Genomic DNA, 16,178 nt, shown 5'->3' with positions numbered 1-16,178 from the left:
TTGGAAAGAATTTTGTAAAATTGTCTTACAGACTAAACATTACTACCATACGTATAAGAATATTTTTTTTTCTTAATCATTGCTGATGATTTTCAGTATTAACTCTTTCAGTGGCCATCACATAAAATTACATCATTGAGGCCGGGGTCCCTCATGTGGTTCTACATCATGAGCTCGGCTCACTTGGTAAATTGTGAGTTGTAAATTTTGGCCTATATACAAGAGAATGGGTCTGTGCAGTGAATGTGCACAGTATAAAAAAAAAAATCCTGCTCTATGCATTGAATGATGATTTTGAGGTATTTTCCTGGATTTTTTTTATGGTTTTATTGGCTGTTTCTTGGTATCACTTGATAGAATAGAAGACATACAACTGTACTGAAATAGAGATGATTTTGGTTAGTTTGACTGTAAGTAGCTTGAAATTGAGATCAGAGTAGTGGAAATATTCATTTTTGCTGATTTTCCTGAGGATGGGTAAGGTACCCCTACACCCATTTATGGGTTTTTAATGTCTGATTTAATTATTGAAACACTCTTAGCCATGACCAATCATTCTTGCTTATATTTTATTATCTGAAAAATAAAGAGTAAATCTTCTATTTTTGTGTGACTATGAATTCAAAATTAATGAGAGATGTCATTAATAAACAAAAGAAATTATTCTTTAGTGCCAGGAATGTCTACACTGTTTATTTTGGATGGCAGTGGTACCTCAGTATATGTCCTTAATCTGTTCCAGGACCTTGGACTTACACCAAACAGGACGTATACCAAACGAATTTTCCCAAAAGAAATACAGTGGAACCTTGGTATGCGACCTTAATTCATTCCAGAAGGCTGTTTGAGTGCCTCTCCATTTGAGTATTGAACAAATTCTTCACAACCAATTTTCTGTTCGGTTGGCTGTTATCACTAATCATCGTAGGCCCCATGGTGACTTATTTATACAGATATACAAAAAACACCAAAAAATGCGAAGAATCACGAAATGGTTTACAGCGAAGTTCTCGCAGGTCTTATTTGTTTGGTCAAGTGCTGAGCTTTGTTCGAGTAGGGAGCTGGTCATATACCAAGGTTCCACCGTGCATATATGTAGAGAGAAAACGATTAATCCATTCCCACAAGAAAATCCTATTGTTATTGGCATATACATTGATGGAGTTGTATAAAATAACTTAAACACTGCCTAATATTAAAATATGTAATTTAAACACTCCTTAATACTAAAATACATACATGTATATAAATACAAAGTTATTAGATGAATAAATGCAAATTTAACCTCACTTTACTTTGCTAAAAAGAGTCGAGTGCCTACTAGGATAGTGCTGAGAAGGGAGGAGGAGGAAATGTTATTGTTTGGAAGGAGAGTCCCCTTCTCTTTTCTGTCTCTTTTCCCTATCTGGAACTGGTTGAAGCTCACCAAGTTGGACTTTTACTAAAAATCTGTACAAAGAACTTTGCCTCTGCCTTCTCAGGATGTTTCAGAAATGTGACATTGTCTGGTCATTCCAAACAATGCTATTACATCTTGTTTGGGCTTTGTTGGCGTGGTACTTCTCTGCAAAGTTGTTGACGTCCATCCATTTGGCAAAAATTTCCTTGTTTAATGAAGTAGGGGCTTCCTCTGTCTCCTCTTCTGAGCCTGAAGAGAGTGCATCCATTTTAGTCTTGTGCTTCTTCTCAAGTTCCTGCAGCTCCTCAGTGGTCAGTTCTTCCCTGTGTCCCACCACTAACTCCTCCACATCACCACCACTCACATGCAAACCCATGGACCTGCCCAGAGAGACAATATCCTCCACTGTAGACACAGCCTCAAAGCCCTCAAAGTCCCTTTCAGCCACTGCTTCTGGCCACAGATTCCTCCAAACAGAGTTCAGTGTTCTGTATGAAACTTCCTGCCAGGCTTTGTCAGTGAGAGTTATGCAGTGTGCAATAGTAAAGTGATCTTTCCCAAACTCTCTCAGGGTTAACTCTTGTGTCAGAGGTCACTTCAAAACACCTCTGGAATAGTGCTTTAGTGTAGAGTTTCTTGAAATTACTGATGACCTGCTGATCCATGGACTGAATGAGAGGAGTCATGTTGGGGGGAGAAACTTTACAGTGATGAAGTCAAACTCTGGCAGCACATAGTCCTGCAAGCTTGGAGGGTGAGCTGGAGCATTGTCCATTATGAGGAGGGCCTTCAGAGGCAGGTTTTTCTCCTCTAAATAACTTTTTACACTTGGCCCAAACACAACATTAAACCGTTCGCTGAAATATTCTCTGGTTACCAAGCCTTGCTGTTTGACCTCCACATCACAGGTAACTGAGTTTTCTGCACGTTAATTTTTTTAAAGGCCCTCGGGTTTTCAGAGTGGTAGATCAGTAGAGGCTTCAGTTTGCAATCCCCACTTGCATTGGCACAGAACAAGAGAGTTAACCTATTCTTCACTGGCTTGTGTCCTGGTAATGCCTTCTCCTCTTGTGTAATATAGGTCCTGTTAGGCATTTTCTTCCAAAACAGGCGTGTTTCATCACAATTAAAAACTTGTTGGGAACAAAACCCTCAGCCTCCACAAATTCCCCAAACTCTAACAAAATCATTGGCGGCATGTTTATCAGCACTGGCTCCCTCTCCATGCCTCACAGCACTGAATGCCAGTCCTCTTCTTAAAATTATCAAACCAGCCATGGCTGGCTTTAAACTTCACTTTCTTGGCTCGTTCCTGCTTTGTTTTCCAAAGATCGGCATGCATCAGTTTTGCCTTTGCCTCTGATATGCTATCGCCGGCACACTGTTTTTCTGTTATCCAGATCAAAAGCAATTTTTCAACATGCTCTGATGTCCCTGATCTTTGTTTGGTAATTGATTTCAACCCCTTCGCAACGTTAGCCGATTTAATAACTTCGTTTTTCACAGTCTTAGATACTGTTGTTCTCGGCATACAGTATGCAGCAGCCAAGTTCTGGATACACATGCCACTTTCATACTTTTCAACAATCTCTCTTATCACCTCCATGGTGATCCTAACTATTTTCTTCGTTACTTGGCTCTTTCTCATTAACTTTCTTAGAACTCATGGTTAATGAATTTGCTTAAAATTTATACAAAAAGCACAATCACGTGAAAATTCACAGAATTTTAGAATGGTAGCAGCAGTGGGCGTACTGATGCTAGTGGGCAGTCATAGCTGTCTTGAGAGAGAGGTAACCAAGGGTAGCGCACGGTGTTGCGACTCATTTTGACCCAAACAAGTTCTAGCATGCAAGTCGTATTCCAAACAAAGGTCACATACCAAGCAAAAATTTTCATGTCCAAACAGGATGTATACCAAGTTGGACTTATTCCAAAGCGGATGTATAACGAGGTACCACTGTATTTTAAAATTGTTATTCTTTAAATTTTGTGTAAAATTGGTCAAATTACCAACTTCTCTGCACTTTAGATAAGGGTTAGGAAAGTCTTCGTTGAATTCATGGATTTAGAAGAGGCATATGATAGGGTAAGAAAGTGGCAGATGTTGCAAGCGTGAAGAATAGGTGGTAGGCTACTGCAAGCAGTTAATGAGGATAGTGAGGCTGGTATTAGGGTATGTATGAGAGAGGAATGCATGATGTCACCATGGTTGTTTAGCATTTATAGGTGGGGATTCTAAAAAAAGTGAATGCTAGGATGCTGGGAAGAGGTGTGGGATTAAAATACGCAAAATCTAGTACAAAATGAGAGTTGTCACACTTGCCTTTTGCTGGTGACACTATGCTTTTGGGAGATTCTAAAGAGAAGTTGCAAAGGTTGGTGGAGGAATTTGGGAGGGTATGCAAAAGGCGTAAGTTAAAAGTGAACATAGAAAAGAGCAAGGTGATGAGGGTAGCAAACAATTTAGGTAATGACAGATTGGATATCAGGGTGGAAGGAGGGAGTATGGAGGAAGTGTATGTGTTCACATATTTGGGAGAGGACATGTTGACAGATGGGTCCATGAAAGATGAGATGAATCGTAGATTTGATGGAGGAAAAAAGTTGGGTGGTACATTGAAGCATCTGTGGAGACAAAGAACATTATTCGTGAAGTTAAAAAGGGAAATGTGCAAGAGTATAATGGTACCAATGCTCTTACATGGGTGTGAAGCTTGGCTTGTGAATATTGCAGTGAGGAGGTGGCTGGAGGCAGTTGAAATGTCATGTTTGAGGGCAATGTGTGGTGTATATATTATGCAGACTGCACTGTATGACCCTTGTAGGTTGAGCACTTCTTTTTGATTATAATATATTCAAGAGAATTTGTAGTTTGGATATTAGGAGGAGGTCTGGGATTATTAAAATTATCCAGAGGGCTGAGAAGGAGTTATTGAGGTGGTTTGGACATTTAGAGAGGTGGAGCAAGATGGAATTACTAGGAGGATGTATTAATCTGTAGAGGGTAGGCTGAGTCATGGTCACCCTAGGAAAGGTTGGAAGGAGGACTTAATTTTCTCCACACTGGGGGGCGGGTGGAAGTTCACCGCAGGTGAACTATTCATCTCTTAACATTGATTTGATGTTCTCACTCACCAAAGAAGGTTTTGTGTGTTAGGGACTTTAGCATCAGCAGGAATGTGTGAGCATGCTCGATAGGAGTGGAGGCAAACATTTTTTTGGACTTGACAAGCAAGGTAACATTTGTGAAGGGATTAACCCTTTGAGGGTCGACAGGCCCTCTCCGAAACTCGTTCTCAGGGTCGGCCAAATTTCAAAAAAAAAAAAAATTATTTTTTCTTATGAAAAAATAGAGTTTTTTTTTCTAAACATTATAGGATAAACAAAAAAAATTTACCATCAATACTTATGGAGATATGGATGCATGAAGTTTGCAGAAAATGAGCCGCGTATGGCAACAGCGGCGACTGCCGCTCACCCGGTAAACTTTAGTTTACTCGTATTTGAAGGTTTGTTGTTTTTTTCACTATTTTATTTTTTCACATAACTTATGTGGCCTATGAGACCAAAGTAAGGTGCAATGTACATATATACACTCGTTGTATACAACACAATAAGCACACAAACATAATTATCAATATATTGTTTACAAAACTTGTTTACAAAACAAACAATACAAAATATTGTTCATTATTATTGTTCTATAATATATATACCAATATACAGTCACTGAACATATTCCTATTAGTTCTGCAGCTTGTGGAACTCTGAAACATGGTGTCATACACAATGGTGTTTTATCTTTCTCCCTCATTCTATCTCTTTCAATCTGTCTCTCTCTTTCTATCTGTCTGTCTATCTCTGTCTCACAGGTACACATAAATACAAGTATACATAGTATAAATTACCTAGGATATCCCAAGAAATCCAGACAAAGTGCTATACTCTGCTTGAAGATGTGAGTAAAAGTGATGACACAGTCTTGTGGCTCTCTGAGACAGAGAGCTAGACGGATAGACAGATAGACAGGGAGCTTGACAGACAGACAAATAGACAGACAGAAATGTTAGTGTACCAGTACCAGTGTACTAGTGTTCCACCCTCCTCCTCCTCTTCTTCCTCTTCCTCCTCTTCCCCCTACTCTTCCTCCTCTTCCCCCTACTCTTCCTCATACTGTTCCTCTTCCTCTTCCTCCTCCTCCTCTTCTTCCTCTTCCTCCTACTCTTCCTCTTCCTCCTACTCTTCCTCCTCCTCTTCTTCTTCCTCTTCCTCCTCTTCCCCCTAATCTTCCTCTTCCTCCTCCTCTTCCTCTTATTCCTCTTCCTCTTCCTCCTCCTCCTCTTCTTCCTCTTCCCCCTACTCTTCCTCCTTCTCCTTCTCCTCCATAGTGTAAATTACCAGGAGTCGGCAGCTGTCAAAATGACATATTGTCTCATTACTCACTCCCCCCTCCCGCCTGTCAAAACAATGGGGTCGGATGCTGCTTCCCTTCCTCCATTCTATCTAATTATTTTTCTCCCTCATTCTATCTGTCTTTTTATCTCTGTCTCACAGGTACACATAAATACAAGTATACATAGTATAAATTACCTAGGATAACCCAAGAAACCCAGACAAAGTGCTATACTCTGCTTGAAGATGTGAGTAAAAGTGATGACACAGTCTTGTGGCTCTCTGAGACAGAGAGCTAGATGGATAGACAGGGAGCTTGACAGACAGGCAAATAGACAGACAGAAATGTTAGTATGCCAGCAAAAACAAAGGGAGGGAGATGTTTATCTCATCTTTTGGCATCAGCTCTACCCTCATTTACCCTCATCAAACGTCAGCACTTATCAGATGTTATCTCCCCTTATCTTGTTACTGTCATGGGTGAACATTTATTGTTACATATTATTATTATGTATTATTATTATGTATTATTATTATTATGTATTATTATTATTATGTATTATTGTTATCATTACGTATTCTTCTTCCTCCTCCTCCTCTTCTTCTTCCTCCTCCTCTTCTTCCTCCTCCTCCTCTGCTGCCTCCTCCTCCTCTGCCTCCTCCTCCTCTTGCCTCCTCCTCCTCTTGCCTCCTCCTCCTCCTCCTCTGCCTCCTCCTCCTCCTCCATTCTTGGAACAAGTTTGAAGAGCTTGTAGTTCATAATCACTATCACTATCATCACCAATGCTCACATCTGAGTCTGGGATTTTGGAAAATAGGAGTTTCCTCTTTGATTCTGGTACAACTGAACGTGAACAAGATGGCCCAGCACCAGAGGTGGAAGGCTGTGGGTTGTCTGGGTTTTCCTCACTATTACCCATATTATGGTCATTAGTTTCGGTCAAAACCTCACCAGAACCTTGAAACTCATCTTCACTGTCACTTCCATCTGTATTAGAACTGTCACTGGGGAACAAAAGTGTCCCAATTCGCCGAGGAGTGAGGAACTTCTTACCACAGGGCACGTGGAAATTGTGTACTATGATGGCATTCCCACAATGCACCACTGGGTCCCAGATTTTTTTCCTACTGCGCACACCCACCACACAGACCCATTCTCTCACATCTAGGCTTATCAGCCTTTTCCTGTGAGATTTGAGGCCGCTAGAATTTATGCGTACTAGTACGACAAAAACCCCTACGCGTAAGACGTACTAGTACGACCAAAACCCTCAAAGGGTTAAAGGAAACCAGTTAGCTCACTCGATAGCTCGACTCGAGTCCTGGAGGTGGGAAGTACAGTGTCTATACTCTGAAGTTGGGGTGGGGATTTTTGCAGTTTGGAGAGACATCTGAACTCTAGTATTGGCATGTCTCTGCAAAGACAGTAATAAGAGTTAATGATGGTGAAAGTGTATGTTTATGTTTGGGTCACCCTACCTCAGTGGGAGATGACTGATAAAAAAAAAAAAAAACTAGAGGAAAGAACTACAACAAATAGGGAATGGGAGGCATCCAGGTTCAATCCATATAATGGGAAGACAAGTTCAGTACCTTAGATCAAGACCTCCTCATTGACATCAAGGAATCATCTTTGTGGACTTGAGGGAAAAAGAGGACTGAATACAAGCTGATGTGAGGGAGGTTCCTGCATTTCCATAGGTAATGCTCACTCTTAAGGGCTTCCAGCTCGATTTTAATGTCTGCCAATGTCAGTGCTAAGACTTTTACTAGCTCAGCAGGAGCACTTATTCATCTAAAATAAAGCATTCCTTTGGGTGTCTAGAGCTGACAGCCCATTTGGGAGTCATAAGATGGTGGGAGTTGTTAATGAAATGCAATCGCTGACATTGTAAGAAACAAGCTCCTATGATGTCTGTACCCTTTACCACCAACATAATTGAAGTTTTTTGAAGGGTGAGAACAAACTCCACTTTTGGGGCAGTGTAGGTGTAGGATGCAATATTGAGATATGGTGGACACTGATCAACTCTGTTGTCAATGGTTGTGGAGTTGTTGAGTGAGCCCTGAAAAAATAATTTGAGAAAGGAAATGGGGAGATCATGAATAGCCGCTAACTGAGCAGCAGTTTCTGCTTGTTCATTGCCATCACTAAAAGCATCTCCAGGAACCCACCAAAAACCAACGTCATTTACTCAAAAGACACAACCAAAGCTATATATGTAGCACGATGAAATGAGGGGGAAGTCAGATTTTTGTGAACAGCTGGTAATGCTCTTGGGGGTCTGATGAGGAATACATGTTTGCAGTGTGTATGATAGCACTGAGAATTTCATATAACTACTGTAAAAACACTTGCCAATTCTAGTAAATGACATTGGATTATTTTTCCAGGAACAATAGTTTGATACCCAACATCATTGGGATATTTAAAAACAGTACACTACAATAGCATTAGAATGAGATTGCAAGTGTTCATGAGTGCAAAGTTGAAGTAGGCAGGTGAACTTTTGCACATGGAAGTGGGGATGAGCAAAAACAAATCATTGGAATTTCCCAAGAAGAGAAGGAAGATGCCAGATGAATGTAATAGGAAGATAAATTAAGGGATGCCAATAGAATGAATATCTAGAGGAAAGAGGCATTATAAATAGGATCGACAAAATAAATTGGAGAAAGGCTGAAGAATATAGTTGGTTTCTGTAGTCTACTTTAGATAAAATTAGGGCTGAATGAAGGTGAAGGTTTCATCTGTTACTCCCAAGAAAGATGAAACTTTGACAAGCAGCTTTTAGGGAACATTCGAGGATCAAACAGAAGTCTGAGAAATTTTACCATGTCTAGTTCAGGGATACAGTATTCCTACAAGTATAGAATGACATGAGGGATAATAGGCCATCTTGTAAGTTAAATGGTGTATTTCAGCAAAAAAAAAAAAAAAAAAAAAAGACAGCTACTAGAGAACAGTACTGGGTGGCCATTTCAGTCACTTATCTTTAACTTGCTTACCTAAAAGTAGATGGTGACTCCATGGTATTTTTTTGAGACATTTTAAGGGTTAGAATGGCATCAGTTGGCCACCTTCATTGCTTAAGTCAGTATAGAAGGGTGACATACTATGCAGTAAATGGTTGGGAGCCAGCTAGCTGGTAAAGGCAATATTTCAGATGCAGTAATAATTTATTTGGTAAATTTCCTAAAAAATTTTGTAGCTTAGTTGAAGTATTTGCCTCAGAATCAATGTAAGGGCTAGTATCTTTACAGTTGGTAGTGAGAATGAAGCAAATGCCATCAACTTACGAGGAACAAGATTGACTTCTTCATTGAAGGTGTTTCAGTCCTGAGACTTTGAGCACTTCCAGTGAAGGTCTTCAATAAGGGTGTCCTAGGTGAATGTATTTCTATCATTTTCCCTCTAATTATCTTTTTACTCCTGCTGCCCTTGCTCACCTACCAGTAAAAAGAAGTACTACTAGTACAGTAGGACCCCCATATCTTTGAGGATACATTCCAAGGACCTGCCATGGATACTGAAACCATGGACAGTAGCAAACCTTATGTATACAAGTCCTATACATTCTTATTATAGTTTGATAAATTATGCACAATAAGTGGAGAATTACCACTTCTTCACTGATGGGAAACATTCATGGCTTCGTCTAGGCTTTGAAGAACTGCCAGCTTCTTTACTTTTGCAGTTTGGGGCCATTATTAAACAAAATTAAGAGGTATTTTTGGGTCACAGTAAACCACAGATAACTGAAACCAGATACTGAAAGAGTGACTATGGGGGTTCTACTGTACTAGTAAATTATTGTGAGTATAACTAGGACCTGAGGTAGGATAAACTGTAAAAAAAAAAAAAAAAAAGTGAAACTTTTGAGGTTTATTACTTTTTTAATAATAGTAAGCACGGTATCAGACATTTTATTTATTTTTTTACCACACTGGAATACAGACAAGCATAGTCATACATGATCACAATAAAAAAGCTGACCTCACATTACCACATGGGTCAGGGCGGACACAATGACCATCACCGCAGGATTGCCTTAAATGCTACCACACATCGAGTGTATTTGATGCATACAAATATTTTTCAATGAAAGAGATGCATACTACTGAATAACCCATGAAAAGTGAGTAAGATAAATGCAATTTATGAAATTACAGAATTAGTGATGAAAGATAAATTACAGTCACTTTAATATAACCATATTAATAGAATAATTTAAAAATATATTATTTGCATTTGAATCAACTAGCAAACAACTTCATTTCTCTAATTTACTAAAAGCAAAGTAATTTAGTTTTATGAGTAAAATAAATTTTAAATTACTGCATTAGATTCACCCCTATATATTCAGGTGCACTTTTAAAACTCAATTGCAGCATCTCTAACACAGTCAAAACTTTCAATTAGCAATTTATGTTCAAATGTTCAGATCAGTATATATACAACCTAAGATGAAGAAAGTCATGTCTGTGACTGAGATGTGAGTTACGTTCCATTGGTTTGAGGATTTGTGTGTGTCCGTCCTTGTAAAAAACCATGAGCTGTCTTATGCAAAATTGGTGAGCCATACAGCAAATTCTTAAATGGCACTTGAGCATATGTAAGTACAGTACTTGAATATTACGTATGTGGCTAAAACATTTGAAGCTGATTTCAATAATTGGATGAGCTACAGAATTTTCAATGTTTTCCAATTTATTAATTTTTCACAGTAAATATATATTGTTTTATTGCAGAATATATTTATGTATACACCATGCAAAATATAAGATTAGCTTCAACAATGTGCACTTTAATATTCTTCTCACTGATGTTGATTAATTTTTCGAAGTCATCAACCAAAGTGTCATTTCAGAATCTGTTACACCTTTGTTAGAAGAGCTAAGTCACATTTGATGAAACTAGCTCTAGGAGACAATTTTAAGAAAAGATGTCAGAAGATGGTTATTATGAGCCAATACATACGTAGCTAGTCAGCAAGGTTCACTGATCTTTTTGGTAACAAAACCGACTCTGTTACAAGCATCACAATTGCTTTTCATGTCACAAGTCAGAGTTTGGTGATGAGACCACTGACCCGCTATGCATATCAGTGTCATATCATCCTTATAAATGAGGTCATCCTATTATTTAAAAACTTGTTAAAGCATCCATATATATTAATAAACTACCCTCAGGATGATGTGACACATTAACGAGGAGTCACATGGTCATCAAAAGCTCAGTTGGAGCTAAGATATAGTTTGTACAATCATTCAATAAATGGAAAATTAAAAACATTATCCATTAGAGTGCAGTGATAATAATTATTGGAAATTTACATTCATGTTTATTAATATTCCCAAAATATTTATATAACCATTTTGTCAATGGTAAATTGCACCAAACTTATGTAAGAGAATTCAAGGTAAAAAAAAAAACATTTAATAATAAAAACAAAAATAATAAACATATTATATAGTATTTCAAGCTATGGGCTGTATAAATATTTAGCAAAGTCTAAAAACTTCAGATGTTTTTTGACTTTTATACAGTCTGAATAATTAAAACTCTTGAAATTACATCCAATGTTTACAGTCTGTCCTATGTATAACAGTAATTAGTTTTACTTCTTATTTAGATGTATTTCTTGACTAGGTCTCACATGAAATAGATTCAAAATATAACAAGCATTTGTTGGCTCTGAATCAGTCTTGCATTTACTGATTTGACCTAATTTTTTTCAAAAAAAAAAAAAAAAAATTCAACATACATTAAAGGCAATACTGAGTGTACATTATATTCACATTAATTACTCATTCATTATATAAAGTTCAATTATAGTAATTCATTTGTGAACATTTAAGTATTATCCTTTACATAAGGCTACGATCAGCACAGCAAAGATGGCAAAATCTTTCATGCACATTCACATACAATTTTTTTTGTAAAAAATAACTTGTATTTATAAGGAATTTACAAAATTGTGTGTGTGTGTGTGTGTGTGTGTGTGCATAGACATCTGTATTTGTATGCGTGTATGAAATTGTAATTACAAGAATAAATCTTATGCTTGTGGTGTTCTATCTTCTATTACAAATTGCAAATTTCTTCATAGGTCTTATTTCTCGTTTCTGGAATTTTAACACGTTTTTAAGGTGCGGACACCATACAACAACTATGTATTCCAAGTCTGTTCAAACGTATTTTATGATAGATCAGCATTTTGCATTAAAAGCTATTTTAAAATTTGCTAATACAGCATAATTATTTTATCACTATTATATGTGTATGTGAGGGTATGTGCATATGTAATTATCTATTGATATCTACAGGAACAACACTACATTTGTGGTGTCCTGTTTTCAGTGTGTGTGTTTGGTGTGTGTGTGAATAAATTTAATAAGAGAGCAATACACAGCATGAGAATCCCAAACTGTCATTCACCACTATATATATATTAGAACATGCAAGTTTCTCACACACAGCTTATACTGGAATATTACAATCACATGTTCTTGCCTGTTCATTATTTTTTTTGTTACTATGAATACTGAAGGCTTCATTATGACCAAAAATTTACTTTATTTTGTAAAATTCTTCAATTCAGCATATCTGCTGGAGAAATACAGTATTGCCCCAACATTTTTTTTTTTTTTCATATGAGGAGCTAATATATTTTCTTTGGTAGACTTTATTATAGGCATCATTTACCAATATTTAATTCCTCTAGTTCAGTTCACAACATGATGGTTCATTATGTAAAATTTGCTACACTAATTTCTATTCTTGTTGCATGCAAGGAAAACCAAAATAGGATCCTAGCTTGCATATTCAAACTGCAAATTAGACTAGAATTGTGTGGAGATCTACACTGGGGAGTCCTTTGTCATACTGCTCTTGGATTCACTTTTCTTCAGCTTTTCTTGTTCTTTATCCTTTTGTTCCTCTTTCAAGATGGCTTCCTTATCATCTTTATCACTGCAAAAGTATTATTAATTAATATATTGCAAAAACAATCTGCATAAATTAATAGTACAACAATTTCAAATCAGCAGCATACTGTACCAATATAAAGTCAAATATATCCTCATATCAAAGTACAATAACTTTTAAAAAGGTAGAACTGCAGTTAAATTTTTGTTAAATGAGGATTTTATTAATTATGTAACTACTTTACACCTTTTACTTGAAAATAGAATACATATTTTAAGTTAACAAGACATTACACATCAGTATACCAAAACCAACCAGAAAATGGAAGCCTATTATTTGGCATGCACAGGTTTAGATGTGAGTGGGTTGACCATATGACCGCAGACCTGGGGTTGACTGTATCAGACTTCCAAGGGACTTGGCTGAGGTTATTGATGCTGGACTGAAGGAAGAAATTCCTCTTGCTGATGAAGAATTATGTGCTTCATCTAAATTATCCATACTTTGACTATGACTTGGTGGTTTTGAATTATCTCGCAAGTAAACCTTTGTTACTGTTTTCAGTGGAGATCCATTATCATTTAGCTTTTGTAATGCAGGTAATGCTAAGGGTATCTTTGATGTCAATGGGGATGGAATACTAAATGATTCTATAGGTATACTGGGTGGTAGCACAGTTGGCCTATTAATGGACACTGCTGGAGAAATACCTGAAAGAACATGCGGTGGTGGGACTTGGTATTTTCTTTGTTGTGATACACTGACAGTATCAATGTGTTTGCTCGTAGAGCTCATGCTGACTGGATCATCATAAGGTGCAATTTCATATGCAACTCTAGTTTTTGCTTGGTTCTGAGAAGTATTCAAAGGCTGATACAAAGTGCTTGATGAACTTTCACTGGGTGACCTATTCATGTTTTGTACATTCCTTGGCCTCTGATTTAGAGCTTCCTCATTAGCTAACATGTGAAGATGTTTTGTTCTTTCATTATGTGCTCTGTACTCCTGATTCAGTGCTTCCCTACTTGATGACATTTGATAAGGCATTTCTGAGTCCTGAGTGAGAAATTCTCTGCTTTCTGGTATGTAATAAGGATTTCTTGGTCCTGTATTAAATTCCTCACTGCATTCTGGCATATAATATGGATTTTCTTCTTTGTTCAGAGCTTCTTTACTTATTACCTCATAATATGGATTTCTTATTTCCTGGTCAAGTGTGCTTCTGTTTGCTGAATGGTTTGTTACATTCTGCTTCTGTGCTTTCCTATTTGCAGACATTTGAAAGGAACTTGCTGAGCTTTCATTTAATTCATTTCTGCTTAATGACATATAGTAAGGATTTTCTGCTTCTTGATACAGTGATTCTTTGCTTTTTGAAATATAAGGACTATATGATCCCTGATTAAGTGCTTCCCTACTACTTGACAGATAAAAAGGCCTTCTTGATCCTTGAAAATTAGCCCCCATCCTTCCTGATGCATAGTAACCTTCATGTTCATGAATTAGTGCATCTTTGTTGATTTGTTGATTTTGGTGGTTACCAGATAGGATCTCTTGGCTTCTTGACCTGTGTCTAACAGCAAGAGAGGTGTCAGGATTTCTAGGAGGTGGAGGTGGTGGCTTAGTTTTGACCTCACTAGATAAATGTTTTGCATTAGATGGTTGTTGCCCATAAGTAACCTGGTCTTGCAGTGGAACAGCATATATCGAATCCTCTGAGATGGATTTATCCAAGATGGGAGTACTTTTACTGTTCTTCTTCAAACCACTTTTGTTCATTGGATTCTCAAGAGCCATTGCTATATTTAGTGGTTGGCTATTTAATCCATAAGCATCCTTCTGTTTTGCATTTTTTTTGGGAAATACGTTGACAATTCTGGGTTGAGTTGTCTGTATGCGTATATTATTTGAGTTCCTAATAGCAAGCAACTGCAATTGTTCATTTGCCTGTCTTTTATCCTGTTCAGTCAGTACATTTTGGGGACAGGCTAGAACACCTCGATTTTTGTCGCTGACATCTTGTCTGAAATTTAGCAAGCAAAATGCAATACAAAAAAATAAATTTAACAATGACAGAATAACTATAATATTTCATACACTTGTTTAATTATTTTACTGTGATTTTTGGTTTGCTGAGTCAGTATTTTAATACAGTTTTTCTGTGACAAGCAAATACTGATATCAAAATTGTGCAACAGGAATTTTATAGTGACAACAATAAATTTGGTAATTAAAATACAGTACACAAATAAGAAATAATAATATACAAATATTCCCAATTAACTAATGACAAACATTTTCCACAAGAGACCTTCACATAACATAATGGAATCTCTACTATCCACAAGTTTGCTTTTAGCCGCATGTGCAAGCAGATACAGTAGACAGTCATTTAACACTGTAGTTACATTCCTGAAAACTTGGTAGGCAAAGCCGTGTTAGACAAACTAAAGAACTCGTGGGAAAAATAGGATTATATTCCTAGGAGCCCCCAAAAAGCCAAACAACTTATTTTTTTGGACCAACAGCTCTTACAAAAATAAAAGTAAATATGTAATTGTAGTTCACTGCAACAGAAATAATAGTATTTCTTACCTTAAATTGTGGGTGCTGGTGTTTGAGGATGATTGTAAAGAGAGTGGAGAGTTATGCTGTGGCCCTACTGGGCTGAGGTGGATGGTTGTACTGGAGTGTGCATAAATTCTGTAAGGGATTTCTGTTCTGTTTTACCCTACAGTACATTATACAATTGACAGCAAGGCATCCGCTGCTCTAGACACCGTTTCAGGGTCCTCTTCAGTGAATAAGTCTAGTTTAAAGTCATTCAGTCAGTCAAATCAGTAAGTCAGTTAAGTCATTCAGTCAGTCAGTCATCACACAAACTCATATGTACCCCATTCTTTTTGTGTACAAAATGATGCTTCATTCCGGCTACAGGCTATCTCTTATCTATTTTCTTCGTTAATTCTAAGACTTAAACGCTTAAACCTTTTCTTGCAACTTTCAGCAACACTTGTATGCCTACTGGGTGCCATGATTGCTTGGCAGATTTAAGATATGGCAATTAATACATATCTAAACAAACACAGTGAGCTACTGGCACAGGTTCGTCCAACACACGTATGAACCAAACTGAAGGTTGGGAGGGTGGTGGGGGGGTGGCTGATGTTGGCGAGGGATGGCGGTAGGTCTCCCCCGTTGACTCAGTGATGTAACCCACAGCCCATCCTGCCCTGTGGGCGACCGCGCGCTCAAAATTTTTCCCCTCCCACAACCGTGTTAAATTAATTTTACACAGTGTTAAAAATATGCCTCAATTCTTCAATCATGCTATAACCAAAACGTGCCAGACAAAACAGTGTTAAATGATGGTCTACTGTAACTAATTATAACATTTAATATCATACTTGCCACTATATTTGAACATTGTTGCATATCATTTACAGTACCTGG

The 16,178-nt window shown here is 37.5% G+C and overlaps 1 protein-coding gene across 1 annotated transcript in view; it reads right to left on the bottom strand.

Moving 5' to 3' along the window:
- Positions 1 to 9,707: 9,707 nt before the first annotated feature.
- The window catches only part of LOC128693014 (fasciclin-2), a 363,867-nt gene continuing 357,396 nt past the window's right edge, over positions 9,708 to 16,178 (bottom strand). Inside the window, exons 17-18 of the mRNA XM_070091951.1 lie at positions 13,041 to 14,748; positions 9,708 to 12,770 (exon numbers count right to left, since the gene is read on the bottom strand). Coding sequence (XP_069948052.1) covers positions 13,077 to 14,748 — 1,672 coding nt within the window. The 3' untranslated portion in view covers positions 9,708 to 12,770; positions 13,041 to 13,076. The remainder of the gene's footprint in view (positions 12,771 to 13,040; positions 14,749 to 16,178) is intronic.

Source organism: Cherax quadricarinatus, chromosome 38 (genome assembly GCF_038502225.1).
Source record: "Cherax quadricarinatus isolate ZL_2023a chromosome 38, ASM3850222v1, whole genome shotgun sequence".
Lineage (NCBI taxonomy): Eukaryota > Metazoa > Arthropoda > Malacostraca > Decapoda > Parastacidae > Cherax > Cherax quadricarinatus.
The sequence above is the reverse complement of the archived record's forward strand: the minus strand, read 5'-3'. Positions and strand labels throughout refer to the sequence as shown.